General features: G+C 38.6%; 1 protein-coding gene across 5 annotated transcripts in view; it reads left to right on the forward strand.

The window, feature by feature from the left end:
* The first annotated feature begins 1448 nt into the window (after nt 1-1448).
* epb41l5 (erythrocyte membrane protein band 4.1 like 5) overlaps nt 1449-18026 on the forward strand; it is a 31156-nt gene continuing 14578 nt past the window's right edge. For all 5 annotated transcript variants that reach the window (XM_026295364.2, XM_026295368.2, XM_026295366.2 and 2 more), the window contains exons 1-13: nt 1449-1652; nt 2716-2927; nt 7006-7110; nt 9975-10017; nt 10172-10250; nt 10612-10656; nt 12122-12174; nt 13964-14084; nt 14239-14326; nt 14531-14619; nt 14738-14807; nt 16875-17044; nt 17907-18013. In XM_026295364.2, coding sequence (XP_026151149.1) covers nt 2748-2927; nt 7006-7110; nt 9975-10017; nt 10172-10250; nt 10612-10656; nt 12122-12174; nt 13964-14084; nt 14239-14326; nt 14531-14619; nt 14738-14807; nt 16875-17044; nt 17907-18013 — 1150 coding nt within the window. In that variant the 5' untranslated portion in view covers nt 1449-1652; nt 2716-2747. The remainder of the gene's footprint in view (nt 1653-2715; nt 2928-7005; nt 7111-9974; nt 10018-10171; nt 10251-10611; nt 10657-12121; nt 12175-13963; nt 14085-14238; nt 14327-14530; nt 14620-14737; nt 14808-16874; nt 17045-17906; nt 18014-18026) is intronic.

An 18026-nucleotide genomic window follows, 5' to 3' on the forward strand; every position in this document is an offset into this window, starting at 1 on the left:
CTTTACATGTCTGTGCCCAGAACACCATGTCCTAAAATCTGTCCTACTGTTAGCTTGAAACATTAGATGCTCCAACGCTGAAGATCTGAAGTATCAGTTGCTTTAAATATTTTGGTTTTTATGAGATGTAATCATAGAGTCACATTGGGTAGCCAAAGTGCTAAATCTGTGTAATGTCAGGATCCAAAGAACATACCAAAACCACTCATAGTTGGAAGGATAAACTAAAAGAAAGAAAATATGTTTTAAGTTGAGAAAATATTGTGTAAATAGGCTTCCTAAGGAAACAGACCACTTCCCCACTGTACTGCATATAAACCAACCTTAAAGACAGAGGATTGTGTCATATGATTTGATTTGATAGAATGAGCTGTTTTACTCTAATTTCTGTTGCCACAGTGACCAAACACAGGTAGCACATGCACAAAAGATTTTATTTACATTTCACATGTATCTATAGACAGACTCCACACTTTCTGAAGTATATGAGTACTCGTTTTGAAAGTGGTATAGGCAATAATTCACAGCGTTACAGCTAGGTATTATACCTACATATATTAGGCCTACTGCATCAGAGTGAGATTTCTGTGTGGCTGGGCATAAGCATATGTTTAGGCAGTATAACTAAAGATTTTGAAAGGTGAAAGGCCAAATATACTGCATCTGCCAGCATGCTAGCCACATACATTTAAATGATCACCCCAATCTGTTTGCAGGCAGTTCCTCCCAGTGGGGAGTAATGCATATAAAAATAACACTTGATTATATAGTTGAGTATTGATGCTCAACAAGAATCAGGCTTGCTGAGTTATTGCTGGCAAAGCTTTCAATTCGCAGTTTTGGGAACAGTGATGTGCTGAAAAAACAAATACACATACTTTTTTAAATGAAATAAAATAAACTTAGTCACAATAAAACATGATTCAACATATTGAATTTAACATAAATTGAATGGATGTCCATGTTTCTGGGTTAAATTAGATCCTTGTTGACAGCGGATCCTTTTAGTTCATCTCTGTCCTCTGCACACACTATGGCACTATGGTACAAACTAACCAGAAGGGAGTGCTGCTGTCAATTGGATGGGACACACTGCGTTGGTCAAATTCAGAAAATGAATGAGGAGGCCAATCTTTGAACGCTGGACATTTTGAAACGGCATAAAATCTATTGCATTAATGTTTATTTTATATTTTACTTCTATACGTATTTAAGAGTCGGGCAGCTTTTTTTTCTCTGACCTTTTAAATAACAAATGACACCATAATTTAAATATACATATATATAAATAGTAAACATAAACCATCAAGGGAAATATACCGAAGTGCGGGGTCTTTAGATTAAGAAACAGCGGTAGGAAAAGCAGAGTTTAGCTATAATAGAGAACAAAGGTTTGTCGCTTTAAAAATGCTAATTTAATTTTGGTAGGGCTTTGTCGTGACGTCACATCCGGAGCAGCGCTTCGCCTCCGACTTTTTGTTGGGACGAGGGAGAGAAAATTATCCCGAAGAGGTGACGAGGTGGAATAAAAGATATAGTATAGTGGGGAAATAAACAAATTACACAGCATGGACCTGTACGAGCTTGCTCCTTAGTCGTCTATAATGTTAGCGGACGTGCTTTGACCGTGAATTCCCACGAAAGAGGCTTTTGTAAGTATGTCCTCATCCAGGCATCCACAAGTGGCTGCAGAGCAAGTGTATGTCGGCTCCAGCGCTTACAGCTAAGGCATGCGTTCGTTTTGCTGTACGGGACAAGATTTCGCGCTCGGAGTTATGCATATTCCCTGCGTTCGTTGCTGACGGAATAGCTAGTGCAATAAAACAAGCGCACACCTGTTGCGGTTGCGTACTCCAGGTACTTAAGGCCTTGAGAGTACAATTGAAGCTAAGAGTTAAACGGTTTATTTATGTGTTAGCAGCACATTGCTTACATATTTTCTAGCGCTTTGTTTATATCCCGCCATCTGAGAGTTTGTGGTTGATTTGGCAGCTCGGGAACCTGTCTGTCAAAGCGGCTTTGTTTCTTTCGTTTCGCATCTCCAAAGTAGAGTAACGTTAGTTAGCTAGTAACGCTTTCATTCAGCTGTAAGCTACCTCTCAAACCTCTTGACGTTGTTTTACGTCCTGCTGTGATGTTTATATTCATCCTAGATCTGTACAGTAGACAGAACTGTAGCGTTGTGTTTAACTATATAACGTTAGCCTTTCTCTCCTTGTTAGTTTGGCCCTAACAAAGCGAGCTGTTCTAGTTACAGTATTTTACCTGTTAACTAACTGAGATAACGACAGTTTTCCGGATATTTGTGGTACATACGACTACGTTAGCAAACAAACTTGACGACAGGGCGCAGTCTCACAATTACCATAAACAAATGTGTGGCTGACTTAAACAATAGCAACTCTGCCCGACACATAGTGACTCATGTGAGGATGGCTAACGGTGTCACTTAGCACCTCACAGGTTTCAGGTGATCTCTAGCTAGCTTCCTACCAGCTGACATACTAACACCAAACAGTTTAATATGGCCGTGTTTTCTAGCCATGTCTGTTGTACTAGCATTCAACAGTTGTTCACCTGATACATCCCCTTTCTGTGTTTTAGAGGTAAATCCTGCCTTTGAATGAGTGAAGGTTCTGGAGCCCTGCACAGTTTACAAACACAAACATATCTTCATTTCTTAAATGTTCTCATCTCTACCCTCCTCTTTTACAGGTGTGGTACTGTAACCCCCTCTCACCCACATCATGCTGAGTTTCCTGCGCAGGACGCTGGGGCGACGCTCCATCCGGAAACATGCAGAGAAATCCCGGTTACGGGAGGCTCAGCGAGCCACAATGCACATCCCTGCTGCTGGGGATGCAAAGTCTGTCATCACCTGCCGTGTATCCTTACTGGATGGGACAGATGTCAGTGTTGACCTGCCGGTAAGGAGTGTTGCAAAATCTATTAGTGTGTTTGGAGAATACATAAAAAGATCAGTCATACTTTAATCAAAACATACTGCACACAATGTTAAGAGGCGTGCGAACCCCTAGACTGCATTGTGTAATGGATGTGATTTTACTAGTCCTCCAATTATTGTTATTATATTTTTGTGGTAATATGAAAGAAAGAGGTACTAGTGACCATTGTTTGCCAATGTCAGCAGAGCAGCCCTTTTGGTGTTTGTGTGCGTGTGTGATAATGTTGCTGATCACCTGTAATTCCATGATCCGCTCTGGAGAACACAATAATCACATGACAGCATCACATGACATGTTGGGCTCATCACCAAGTGGACTCAAAGCAGAAGTTCATTCTTCCCATGGCATCCTTTTGTTTTTTGTCTTTCTTCTCTTTGTTGGCCTGCACTGTGTTGACTTGTCTCTAGTCTATTTTATATTTCCCTGTAGCAACTTGTTTTGGATAAATACCAAGCTGCTGCCCGGGAAAACATAATATAGTCTTAACTTGGGCAACAATTTAGTAACCATAATTTTGAGTGCATACATTTCTGGATTTTTTTTTTACCTCCAAGTGATCTTTATTTTACCTTGGTTCACAGCTTTTACTGCTTTTACTTTGTATCCATTGTGATTCCATGTGTCAAACAAGCAGCATTCGTGTGAATCCCCTGTGGTCTTATCTTCAAATGTAGCTCTCTGGCTCCCAAGGAAGTTCCCAGGAAGATTTGCTAAATGGAGAGTTTTTACACCTCATTATTTCCATATCTATCTTGATATTGATTTAAATTTCAAGTGTGAGGAATTTTTTTTTTTTTTTTTTTATAATTTACATTTTTTTTGAGTCAGACTGTTTGATGAACTTAACTGTGCTTCTTAATCTCACTCTTTGTTTATAGTTAAATTAAATTAAATTTTTGCTGGCATTTTTACAAAACTTTTTTCACCATTGTTAATTGATGTTAATTGTGTTGTCTGTTTTATTATGGAGTTTATTTGTGTACCATAACCTAAATGTATTTTCGTGCCCTCAAAGCACACTTTCTGTGTTCAGCATAGACCATTTCTGAATACATTTCAATTTGTGAATGCATTCCAGCAGGGCGCTGGCCTTGTGTTAGATTTCAAATCTGCCTTCTGTGTTTCCCCTCCCCCAGATATAGGTAGCTTCTGGAAGCCCTTCTGTCTTATCCTCACCACTCTTTTACTGATAAGGCAGTAACAAAAACACTTATCATGTTAAGTGTTAGGAGCATTACCATGTTAAAATGCTTTGCCTACTATTGTAGGAATCTATTTCAATAATGAAAACATCACCAACAGCATTTCAGCATAAGCAGGGAGGATGTGCAAAAGAAAGGACCTCAAGAAAAGGCAACTTGGCTAGTTAAAAATATGAAAAGATTTTTGAAATTTAACAGACATCACAGGTGCAATCCACCTATGTTAGGCAATATTCCTCATCTAGATTTGCTTTTATGATATTGCCTGTCTTTTGCTAACATCTGAAGTGTCGATAATCCAACTTGGATGTTTAAAGGCTGGTTGAAGGAGTTTCACTTTTAGAGTTAATCAGATGTAATCAAAAGCTTCTCCTCTGCTGTGTCAGTGTTCTTGCCCTTCAGTACACTGAAGCCAGTATAATGAAGGGCAGTATCTGTTGACAGATACTGTAGTGCCTTTTGAAGGAGGCACCGATTCATTAAGGAGCCACAATTTCATCCATATTTGCGTGTTTTATCACCAAGTTCTTATCATTATTATTAGTATAATTATTATTATTATTGGATTTTATGTGTGCATGTGTGCAATATAGATTTTCTAATTTTGGTATTTTAATTTCAGCTCTAATTGATGCATTTTCCCTTGTGTGATTAATTGAGAGAACTGGTTCAAGTCATTTGGCTTGCATAAATTCCTTGGGGACCTTAATAGATTTGAGTGGTTGCTGTTTTTCTTTGCTGTGCTATTCTGTGGGATCTGTTCATGGGTACTATGCTAGCTGAGTAACACAGGGAACTTTCATTGGAAGAACAGTGAACATAGGCATGAACAAACCTACTGATAGTAGAGCTGGGTTATAGAGAAATACTGTAGCGTCTCAGTACCAGTGTTTCAGCCAGACTTATTGTTTAGTTAAACAACCCCTGTGAGAAAGTTAGGCATTGCTAACCTTTTCTGGACTTTGCTTTATGAAGTAGGGATTACAGACTAGGAGCCATGATATTTACAAAAGAGGAAAAACACAATTTGGTTGTCAGTATAGAAAATATAGTTTTACTTGTTGTAGTTTGAAATCATGTCATTCTACAATTGCATAGAATGCTTTTGCTTTTCACAAGGCTTATGATACACTCTTAAGCGTCTGACTCCATCAAAGGGTTCCAAGACTGCAAGGTGTCAGCTAAATAGTTGTCAGTTCAGCCCAGGCTGGCAGAAATCAGGATGAGCCACAGTTAAATGGTACAATATGTTTTCTTTTTAGGCGTTCAAGTGGTTGTAAATGCACAGCCTCAGTCTGAAACACGATAGGGATATTCTTTCTCATTTTTTCCATTTCTATTTAGCTGTCTGGGTCTTAGGTGTGTAGGACCACCCAAAGGTGTCTCCCAGAGATACCTCTGTTTAGCAACATCCATGTTCTTGCCTTCCCCCAGCCCTTGTTGGTTCAAGACAATGTGTTTGGGCCTTTTAAAATAGATGCTTTGCTACACTGGTTTGTTTTATGGCTTGATTCGACTATCATCTTAATACTGCAGTTGTGGTGTAAATAGTCTGACACATTGTCTCAGAGATAGAGCTGTGACATGTTCGCAGGCAGACAGACTATGAACAGTAGAACAATACTGCAAGCACTATAACAAGGCCTTGGGTGCAACACACACACACACACACACACACACACACACAATGAGTCCTTTGTATTCTCTGTCCCTGGATACTGTAGGGGTGTGGTATGCCTTGTTAGCTATGCCAACTAGCATGGGGCCAGCCCCCATGAGCTGTCCAGGAGCTCCCTTGTGGTGTGTGTGGGTATGTGCTTGCATGTACTGTGCAAAGGCTTTAGGAACTAAAAATCCACAGGGGATGCTCTTAATATAGATTACACAAATTCTTGCCTCTGAAAATATTTCTTCATGAATTCTAGTGGGTTCTTTATGGACTTGTTGTTTTGCACAATAGGCTGCACAATGAACCTGGGATCAATCAGACACCCGATGGTGTGATAAGTACCTAAAACATGTGAAGTGCTTAAAACTTCTGGACAGTACTATATATAGAAGACACAAGGAAACCTCTGGCACATGTGGTCCTCTCATTTACTCATTCATAGTTTTGCTCTTTGAAACCATTTTGATTTGTCCCCGAGTCTGATGTAAACATAAGAGAGAATTTTGTCTGGTGAAAATGTTTTGTAAATGTAATGTTTGCTTGTTACTGTGTATGCTGAGAGGAAGTAGATGCAAAAGAAGTCAGCAACACTCATGGTTAAAGGTGGACAGAGGAGATGAAGTGCAGCTGCAGGCATCTGTTCCTAACATAGTGAGCAGCTCACAGATGATCACATGATCTGTCCAGCCACCCCACTTTCCTCAGCTCTTGGCTGTCGGGGGCACTTCAGCCCCTGTTACCGTGACAACACTGTTGCTACTTTTCATGGTGAGTTTTGGAAGTCGAACATGAGTGAGTGCGAGTGCACATGTGAGGGAGGGATCTCCCAGTCCAGGCAGGCAGTAACTGCTACAGCTTTGTCAGAATATCTTTGACACAGCCATATATATTCAAACGTTGTGTTCTGTATATTCACCACAAGTCATAATGTGTCTATTTAAACCAAAGTCTACTCAAAACAATATTTGGTTGAGGTGGGGAAAAATGAGCCATTTTTGGACTTAGCAAGTTCTGTATATCTTAGTGTTTTTTTTTTTTTTTTTTTTTGTTAATTTCTCTCAAAATACTTTATTTTAGAGCTAAAATGATTACTAGATGACGTATACTGGGCTGCAAAGATTTAGAGTTACCTAAGTCGTCTTGTTTGTTTGTGTGTTTCTCTGATCAGAAAAAAGCCAAAGGTGAGGAGCTGTTTGACCAGATCATGTACCATTTGGACATTGTAGAAAAAGACTATTTTGGGCTGCGCTTCATGGACTGGGCACAAGTGCCGGTAAGATTGGACATACACTTTACAAAGTCATCTCTTGTCGTTAGATGTGCGACGGATCACAAAACTCACGGTTCGGATCAGATTACAGTTTTTGAGTCACGGATCGGACCAGAAAGCTCATACAGTTCCATGGATCAGATCAGCAAAAAAGGGGAGGAGACAAATGTAATTTCCTTTCCATTTATTCCAAGAACAGTACAGCAAGGAACTTTTGGTTTTAATAAAAATAGCCAAAAACTAGAGCCTGACCGATATGGGTTTTTTAGGGCCAGTGCTGACACTGATATTATGAAGTTAAAAAAAAAAAAAAATCTGATGTCGACATATCGGCCAATATTATTTATGTGTATATTATAGTACAGTACCAGCCAAAAGTTTGGATATACTTGCACAGGCAATGGCATTTCAATTTGTGTACTCAAACTTTTGACTGGTACTGTATATAAAATACAGTATACATAAACAGAATATATATACTTAAACGCACATTTAAAAATGTTAATATAATATAATATAACATGAATACAATGAAATGTTATTTAGAAACATCTAAACTATGTCTAAAAACGTCTAGTGTTCTGGTATCCTATGTCTATTTTTCTATTAAAGTTATTATTTTATGTTTCACCAAGTGACTGAGGGACTCAGTCCCCAACCAGATGTTTGATTTCAGTTCAACTCACTTTTCAGTCATTTGATGGAAGGCTTGAGACATGGCTTCCCCTTCCAGTGGGCTAAGGTGACTGGTTATGGGACTCTTGTCAGCTCTGGGTCAGGCTCTGTTCTGAAACAAACCATTGATGTCAGTGACCATTTTCCTTCGCGTTGATAGTCTGTGAAGGCCGGGGGCTGGCTTGTGGGAGGACAGATGAAGCAGAAGGGAGGAACACAGAGGAGAAGGGTGGAGGTAGAGAGTTAAATGTGTGGGAGAGCGAATTAAGGTTGAGATAGTGTGTTAGAGTGGGAGGGTTGTAATAAGGAATGTGGGGGAGAATAGAGTAGAGAGGCTGGTGAGTTCCTCTGTTTTCTCTCTTAAGTTCTCTCTCTCTCTAACCTACATATACACTCCCCTCCGAAAGTATTGGAACAGTGAGGCTAATTCCATTTTTAGTGTAGACTGAAAACATTTGGGTTTGACATTAAAAGTTGAATATGAGACAAGAGATCAACATTTCAGCTTTCATTTCCAGGTATTTACATCTGGATCTGGCACACAACTTAGAAGACTGCATTATTTGTAACGGAACACACAATTTTTAGGTGAGCAAAAGTATTGGAACAGATAGACTTAAAATAGATTATTCAGTCGCTTCTTTAGCAGGTCAAATGCTGCTCTATAGGGTTTAAGTCTGGAGATTGACTTGGCCAATCTAAAACCTTCCACTTCTTGCCCCTGATGAACTCCTTTGTTGTTTTGGCAGTGCGGTTTGGCTCATTATCTTGCTGCATGATGAAGGATCTCACAATCTGGTTGCATCTTTCTTTAAAATGGCAGACAAAATGTTTCTGTAGCCTTCTGAGTTAATTTTGCTGCTGTCATCATGTGTTACATCATCAATGAAGATGAATGAGCCCATCCCAGAAGAAGCCATCCAAGCCGAAGTCAGGACATTGCCTCCACTGTGTTTCACAGATGAGCTTGTATGTTTGGGGTCATGAGCAGATCCTTTCTTTCTCCTTTCTCATCAGTCCATAAAACTTTGTCTCATTTTTGAGGCTCGTCTCTGTACTTTTTGGCAAATTCCAGCCTGGCCTTCTTATTCTTCTTGCTAATGAGTGGTTTGCATCTTCTGGTGTAGCCTCTGTCCTTTTGTTCATTAAGTCTTCTGCGAACAGTAGATTGTGATTCCTTCACTCCTGCCCTCTGGAGGTTGTTGCTGATTTTACTAAGAGTTGTTTCAGGGTCTTTCTTTACAGCTCTCACAATGTTTCTGTTGTCAACTGCTGCTGTTTTCCTTGGTCTACCCATTCGAAGTCTGTTACTCGGTACACCAGTCGTTTCTTTCTTCTTCAGGACCTTCCAAATGGTTGTACTGGCTATGGCCAATGTTTGTGCAATGGTTCTGATTGATTTTTCGTCTTCTCTCAGCTTCACAATTGCTTGTTTTTCACCCATAGACAGCTCTGTGGTTTTCATGTTGGTTACACCTCTAACTATAAATGCAGTCTGCACAGGCAAAACCTGAACCTGAGTGCAGACATTCAGCACTATTTGTTGTTTGAATAGTCAATGTAATAGGACACACCTGGATAACAAAACACACCTGTCAGTTTCATGTTCAAATACTTCTGCTCACATGAAAAATGACTGGGTTCAAAGAAAAGGTGCAATCTTCTAAGATGTGTGTCACATCCAGATGTAAATACCTGGATATAAAAGCTGAAATGTTGATCTCTCGTTTTATTCATCTTTTGATGTCAAACCCAAATGTTTTCAGTCTGCAGCAAAAATAAAGAAATTGTTCCAACACTTTTTGGAGGGGAGTGCACATGCATAACACTTCTCCTTGGCAGATATGCCACATAGAGTAGCCACGAATAGCTGTATTTCTGAACTGTACTTCTTCCAAGAAGACTTACAACAAAACCATGTATGCGTGCACATGCGCACGCCTTCCAGGATCTTCCAGAATTGAACATATCATTAACTATTATATGGGGATTGATAAATTGGTGCATATAAAAAGTAATTTTTACTAGTTTGCATGTTAAATGGAGTTGTGGAGAAAAAGCTTAAGGTCACATATTAAAACAGTATTGCTGGTCTTAGATTTTGTTTTTATACTAAACCTAATAAATTGAATGATGATGATTCTGAATGATAAAGATGCTGTGCTTTCCTAATTACGTTCATATTGTTTCAGCATTGGCTTGATGTTACGAAAAGTATCAAAAAGCAAGTAAAAAGTAAGTATATAGTCTCCCCAACCCAAATATGCATCTGGTCTTTAACACGTTTAATACATTACATTTTTACATCCTACTAATTTTGTTGTTATGCACTTTATGATTGTTAAGCTTCAGAATATTTGCTGAGCTATCATTTTGGTCTGTACTTTAGTTGGCCCACCATACTGCCTTCACATGAAAGTGAAGTTCTACTCTTCAGAACCGAACAACCTGCACGAAGAGCTCACCAGGTCAGTTAAGATGTGCACATTTTCGTCCATAGCTCACTGTCTCTTACACACATTTTTAAAACTCATATGTAATCTATATGTTGTATTACTCATTAAATGTGGTAAAATCATAGACCTTCAACAGTCATTTTATGCATTTGCTACACACGTTTTCTTTAGTGTGTGAGCTTCAAAATGAAAGTGATCAAGTAATTCTCCTTGTTGTAATTCCTATTTTTTGTGCTTTGACCATAAAGCCCTAGGTGTCTGTGGGGTTCCTTTAACTTGCATAGGTGGCTGTTTTATTGTATTATCATATAGTCCTCAAATGTAGTTACATTTCAATGCCATATTTAACTGTACTGCTTTACTTTTCTTTCAGATATCTGTTTGTCTTACAGTTGAAGCAAGACATTCTCAGTGGGAAGTAAGTCATATCCTGCATTGTAGCTGTTTATCTTAATGTACACATCAGAAACATTTGATGATGTTATGCTACATTAAACAAATGTTCAGTTATAGAGAGGGAGAAATAAATATAATTATCACATACACTAACGCTAATGCACAGCAATTATCCAGGCAATGGCATGTCAACTACAAATTTTCCAGTTCACAGATGAAGTAATGCCAGTTGTTGTTGCATTTACCATACTACTTAAGTAATTCTTTAACCCTCTGGGGTCGACGAACGCGCTGGTGCCTTTTGACGTATCTTCTCCTGATAACGCCGAAACAAACCTAAATTACTCCGTCAATTTTGATCGCACAGATAAAAGAAATATATCATTCAAATCTGTAAAGGGTCTAGTTTTAGTTGTATACCAATCATAATAACAAAACGCTGGGCTTTTTGGATCCGCATTGTTTTGTATTGTGCTGCACTAATCCCCTCTCAGCCACATTGACTGAAAGGCTCATTATGCGCGTCTTTGTCTGGTCGTTGAGTGCGTCTTTTGTCTTCTCAGGTAAATCACATGACTATTCATCCTCAGACACACCTTCCTGCATATGTCTTTTCTAAACAAAATGTGTTTCCTGTGAATGAGTGAACAAGATGACTTTTAGATCATTTTGAAGCAAACACTTTAACCTACAAGATGCTTTTCTCCAAAGTCTTGTGAACCAATGTTCTGTTTGTGTTTTATGGTCTTATTTCAGTGACTTAAAAATTGTAGTTTTTCACTAACCATGCATAAACACTGTTCTCAAAAACACAATCATGTATAAACTTGCTGCTCACATATTGTTGTAGCCCAGTTTGTGCTGATTAAAGTGTTATCAGACTTTAGCCATTAATATGTTTAAAAGCAACTGAAAAAAGCACAAATGTCAGGACATGTCAAAACTTGTCCAGGGCCCCAAAACACCATCAGAGGGTTAAAATCAAACCAGAATGATGTACACTAATAGGTCCCTCAAAAAGTGACAAAGAAAGCTCAAAAGTTTCATTTTTTAAATTTAGGTTACCTGCTTTAGTGTTTGTCCAATTTTTGCATGGGTGCCGACTCTGACTGATCAAAGCTCACCAGAATGAGTGCTATATTAATTATGCTAATGGTGCACCAAACCTTTCATTTCCCACAACTAAGTTTTAAATCACTTGGCCAACATTATATATGGGCTTTCTTCTTTAGTTATCCTTTTTGTCATGGCCATGTTTTAAGAGGCTTACACGGTTTGGTTAACAGAAGAAAAGCATTAACATTAGCCAGTATAACTTTTATTACAAAGGAGCTTAATTCACTTTTTTGCATCATTTGCATGAGTATCAGTACTAGAAGGTGGTAAACACAAGTAGGCTTCAGTGAAGGTCATCAGGAAATTTGGAGTTTATGGCAGTGTTGTAGGTTTGATAGTGCCATGATTGACTTACATGTCTATATTTTCAGGCTAGAATGTCCATTTGACACTGCAGTGGAGTTGGCTGCCTTCTCACTACAAGGTAACCACAGCGGGATTCTTTCTAACTCTCTTTTGTTATTTGGAATCTCCTCTGTAACAACTGGAATTAGTTATCCGTTGTAGGTGCAGTGTTTTGTGCAGCACACACTGAGGAAAGATGTGTCCTGTATTTGCTGGACAGAACCCCAAAGCCTAGTGGTTTTACCATAGTAGTCCCTTTTCTAAAAGCTAGTTGTTTTTTGTCTACATAGCTGAAATTTACTGCAACCCATCTACATACCCAAGAGCCATTTCACCCTAACTGGTGATCCCACATCTCATTTGAGCCACTATCACTTCAGCACACAACTGACAGAGCCTGCTGCCGTGTGTCCCTGCTTCACAGGAGTTTTCCTTGACGTTTTCAGACCAGTCATGGATGTCTTTATGAATGGCCATCTGCTTTGAGTAATGCCTTTGGCAACATTGCTGCCATGGTCACAGACACACATAAACGCCTTCACTACAATAAGATTGCAAATCAAAGGGTGGATGGCTTTAGGTTGAGTGGTGGAGAATGAGATTGCACACGTGTACTTGGCTACAAAGATTTAAAAAGAGGGGATAACTGAACCCAAGGACAGTATTTTTTTTTTTTTTACCTTTGTAGCTAAAAACGGTCTTTGTAGGACATTGACATTATTTCATGATATTATTTCTAACATTATCATCAGTAATGTTAGTCAGATATCTGTAGCAGCAATAATATTATCTTACAGGCATTATTTGTTTATCAAATAGCCTGATGTCCATTCTAGGTTTGTTGATATGGTTATAATATATTATTGCAATATTAAAATACACTATTTAGACCAAAAGCTTTTGGGGCTTTCTCTACAATGAAATGTTGAATGACAAAGAGCCCATATCTTTTAAAATAGACACATTTTACTCTTGAATGTGCTAAATGTGGCATTTACATGCAAGAGCAGTATAAAGATGCTGCTTCAGAAGAACAAAGATCCAGTCAATAGAGATGTTTATGGAATGGGATTGTGCGCACAAACCCTTGGAGAGACACACACACACAGTGTGGGGTAAATGCCAGCTCATTAGTGCTCCATCCTTTTCAGAGGCCCCCTAATCTGCACCATTTCTGTCTTCTCCTTCTCTCACTTGAGCTTTCTCTCTTCATTTTCCTTTTGCTGAATTATGCTGTTCGTCAACTGGTTACTGATATAGATAGTACATACTCTAGATCCTAAGCATTCTAAGCCCACAGCTGGATAAGCTAAACAGTAAAGATCTTCCAACAAGTCCTTGTCTTTCTTAACCACGGCTTCTGTGTGGCCTATATATATATATATATTTATATATACACCATACTACTAGAGATAAGTTTTTTTTTTTACCTTGTTTTGTTTTTAGCACACTATTGTTCTTGTTCTTGTCTAGTGAAGATTTATGTATTGTTGTGCCTTAAAACAGGTTGTCTTCTTTTACCTGATAAAATCTGCTACCTCTTGTCCAGAGAAAGATCAGGTTCCCATCAGTCCCTGACCTAATGTCACACCGTATTTTGTGTATTGTGACATGGAGACAGGGTTTGTTTATTATTTTGTTCATTAGGATTCCCCAGAGGACTTCTCTTCCATGGGTTTAAGGACAGGGTGTTAGCGAACACTTACATATTATTTGAAGAATGTTGTCAGCCGTTAGATAAATTGTATGCCAGGTTATTAGACACATCTGTAGAATCTCATGCAGCCCACAGCTACAGCCCCTCAGCTAATCTTACCTATGTTCCTCAGAGTGTGAATTGACAGGTATGTGTGTCTGTCTATTTTCAGCTGAACTGGGTGATTGTGACCCATTAGAACACAATCTGGACCTGGTATCAGAATTTCGCTTCATCCCCAACCAGACGGAGGATGTGGAGCTGGCTATTTACAACACATGGAAGGAGTGCAGGTAAACATTTCAACATTAATAAACTACTATATGTGCGAAAGTTAGACTTGATATTAATGAGAAGGAATTCTTTTGGAAAATGGGCAGTTATATTTTCAATAATGTGTTTCTTTCTGTTTTGTGTCTACCATCCTTTATCCCTCCTCTCATTCAGAGGTCAGACACCAGCCCAAGCTGAGATTAACTATCTGAATAAAGCCAAGTGGCTAGAAATGTATGGGGTGGACATGCATGTGGTCAAGGTAAATGACACACATTTACTAGCATGCACTGCATAGCCTGAAGTTGTACTGCATTTACAAACACATGGAATTGCATACAATTTTGGTATAGAGGAGGTGGAGGGAATGTGCTTTAGAGCATAACATATGGTTCATAATGTTGTCTTTGTGTCTTATTTATTTTATTTTTCTTTTACTGCCTCTCCAATTGTATTGGCCCTGCAGGCAAGAGATGGCAATGAGTACAGTCTGGGTTTGACACCCACTGGTGTTCTGGTGTTTGAAGGACAAACTAAGATTGGGCTCTTCTTCTGGTATGTTTGATATGACCTAATTTACCTAAATACTTTATAAACATACTTTTGAGTTTTCATCATTCCATTATTTTTGTAATTTTTCTGTTTTCGTTGTGTTGGATGTACTCCGTTTTAGGCCCAAGATCACTCGTCTGGATTTCAAGAAAAGCAAACTGACCCTTGTGGTAGTGGAGGATGATGAGCAGGTAAACATTAAACACAACACTCCCTATGTACTGTAGCTAATCATTAGAATTAATCGACTTACTGTTGTAGCCATAGCCATAAAAGTGTATTACCTTTATTACACCTTTGTTGCAATTAAATATGGTTTACCATAAGCGTTCTCATTTTATGAGAGTTTGGGCATGTCTACAGAGAAAAGCTGAAGCAGTCATTTTTGGTTTAAGATGGTAATATTGTATTTCATTAGTTATGCAATTTCATATGAAAAAGTGTTGGAAACTTCACAAATTACTCCTATAGCATTGTGAATTTCTCTCATGTCCATTTAAACAATTACAGTTTGTAGAGTGAACTCACCTCACCTCTTCTGCTCTCTTACAAAAACAAACCTGAAACAAATGAACAAATTGCTCTTCACGATAAATCTCAACATTTTTACTGCCTATCATAGACTGACTATAATGCTAATGTTATTTACAAACTGAGGTAGATCATGCAAGTCATTTTAAATCACATGAAAGGAAATGCAGAAAAATACCAGCACAACCAGCTTACTGTAATAAAAGAAATAAAATAATATTCAAAAGCTTATGGGGAATATAAACATATTAGCTGTTTGTAGTAGTGCCTGAGCTCCCAGAGAGACTGGTTTCCAAACACAAATGGAGCAAGACTTGGTATTGCAGTATCCAGAGGCCAGTGTATATGAGAGAGAGTCTGTGTCCATCCTGGAGGTTTGTGAGTGAACTTAATAAAGTAGCCTGCTCCCTCTGGTATTTCTGGTATGCACCTTTCTCCTACACAAACAGAGCTCTCATCTCCCAACTCTGTCCTAAGCAGTCATATGCTGTCTGTATGTCTTCTCACCACTGGATTTTACTCCTCATTCTTCAAATCTAAATTTTTTAAGATGCTTGTTACACACAGCCAGGATATCAGAGCTGAATCTAACAGAGTTTTGTCACAGGGCCACTGCATTGCACATATTTTGAGATTAAATTGTGTTTTTTCCCGTTAACAGCAGTTAAATGGTAGCTGAAGAAGGGAAACAGTCATGGCTCTTAGTCAAACAAAATGTGTAAGAACAAGTTGGCTGGTTGATTTGAAGACGTTTGTGAGCTTGGTTGTGCTTTTGTTTCTCTTTGGCTGTTAAATGGTTGCTGGCTTTATTGTTAGAGTTCATTGGGAAGATCCAATCCCATAAAAACCTAACTAGAACCAACTCTTGTTTTTCAAATCATTGTGGTGATCTGATCCTACTTCCTACTACACAGAAATTGCTATGGGTGCAGTTTTATATCTCTGTGAGGGCAATGGGATTAGGTAGATAGCATAATCAAATAGAAATGATAAACAATACAGGGTTAGCTGTCCAATTGGGTGTTACTTGAACATAATTTTGGCCTGAAAGCCAATGAAATCATGAGAACAAAACAAGTAACAAATATCACACTGGAAAGGCTTCAGTACAGTTTTGTAACTGTCTGTGGTGCCAGGCAAATTTTTATTTAGGCCAATGAGAAATCAAGTAACCATATTTTCCAGACTGTAAGTCGCACCACAATATTAGTAGTTTAGCAGACTTTATTACCTGCACTTTGAAGTCTGCAGTATAGCTCTTTCTTTTGGGCGGCATTTTCGCTTGTGTCACACTAGCAGTTATAGTTTAGCCTGAAAATTAGACGTTTTTACTTTTTCGGCGGTACAGTATTATCTTTAATTGAGGCAAGAGTGGCATCTAATGCTAATCACTACCTGACAGAATGGCTGTAACACATATAAGCTGCTTCACTAAATAAGTTGCATGACAAGGCAGAGCACTAAGAAAGCGCAACTTATAGTCTGATAAATACGGTAATTTCAATTTCAAGTTTTTGTTTGTTTTACTGAAAGTACACATATGTTAGCTAGATATGAAAGAAAAACTAATTTGTGTGGAATTTAACATGTACTAACTCAAACTGTAAATGATGATACAAACACTGTGCCATAGTTAAACAATGCTCACAAAATGTTTTTATGTTACTGTGCTATGACCTTACCCTGTTCTCTGTCACCCAAATTAACTACATGCCAATCCTCCCCAGGGTAAAGAGCAGGAACATACCTTTGTCTTTAGGATGGACCATCCCAAGGCCTGTAAGCACCTCTGGAAGTGTGCTGTGGAACACCATGCTTTCTTTAGGCTGAGAGGGCCAGTACAAAAGAACTCTGCGCATTCTGGATTCATACGCATGGGATCACGTTTCAGATACAGGTAACATTTGAATGATGGCTTTTTTCTCGCTATGGTTTGGTCAATTTTTATAAAATACGCAGATGTTAAAGTTTTCTTTTCAGAGTCACAAAGTCCATGGATAGTGTAGCAAACAGGTTTTTGTTGGGAGTGTGGTTTACATAATAACTTGCTTGCACAGCAGTTTACAGTAGAGTGTTTACAGTGGCTATAAAACATTGTCAAACCAGCTCTTTTATGTCTTACTGTTAAACTATTCAAATTTTTTATAACAGTCTGCAGGAAACATCTAATAAAAAAAACAAATGTATTTTTATCTAAATTCATGCAAATGTCAGGCATGTATGGTTGTACAACTATTGAGCCCCATAAGTAAAGCATTCGTAAATAATCACCTGTGTCACCAACCACGATTACAAAGTTGTTTCTTTTAAAGAAGACAAGTTGTTGGGAAGCTGCAGGCCATGTTTTGTTGCTGTGCCATGTGTTTGAACATACCAACTGAGATAATCCTATTGTGATGTACTGTATCATTCCAATGTCCATACCAAAAAAAACCCAGATGTGTGCACACAGATACTTGCAATTGTACAAGAAATATCACTGTGTCAACATGCCACTGTAGCCATCTAGTTCCCTGAATGTGTGTTTAAACATTACACATTTGGATAAGCATGTAATGTTAGTTTAACACAGAGGTTCCAGGGTTTGTTGTTAGTAAAATGTTATCGCCTCGGTAGGTCCAGAGTTTAGCAGGGGTCATTGCTTTTTTTGTTTGTTTGTTTGTTTATTTTTTTTTCACAGAGATTTAAGAAAAGTTCAGGGTCACCTTTACTTACCATTACAGTTTTGTCTGTGGTTTTCTCTGTGCATGTGTTACCAGTGGAAAGACGGAGTATCAGACAACCAAGGCCAGTAAAGCCAGGCGGTCAGCCTCTTTTGAGAGAAGGCCCAGTCGACGTTACTCAAGAAGAACTATGCAAAACCGAGGTACGGACAACGT

Source organism: Mastacembelus armatus, chromosome 21 (genome assembly GCF_900324485.2).
Source record: "Mastacembelus armatus chromosome 21, fMasArm1.2, whole genome shotgun sequence".
Classification (NCBI taxonomy): Eukaryota; Metazoa; Chordata; class Actinopteri; order Synbranchiformes; family Mastacembelidae; genus Mastacembelus; species Mastacembelus armatus.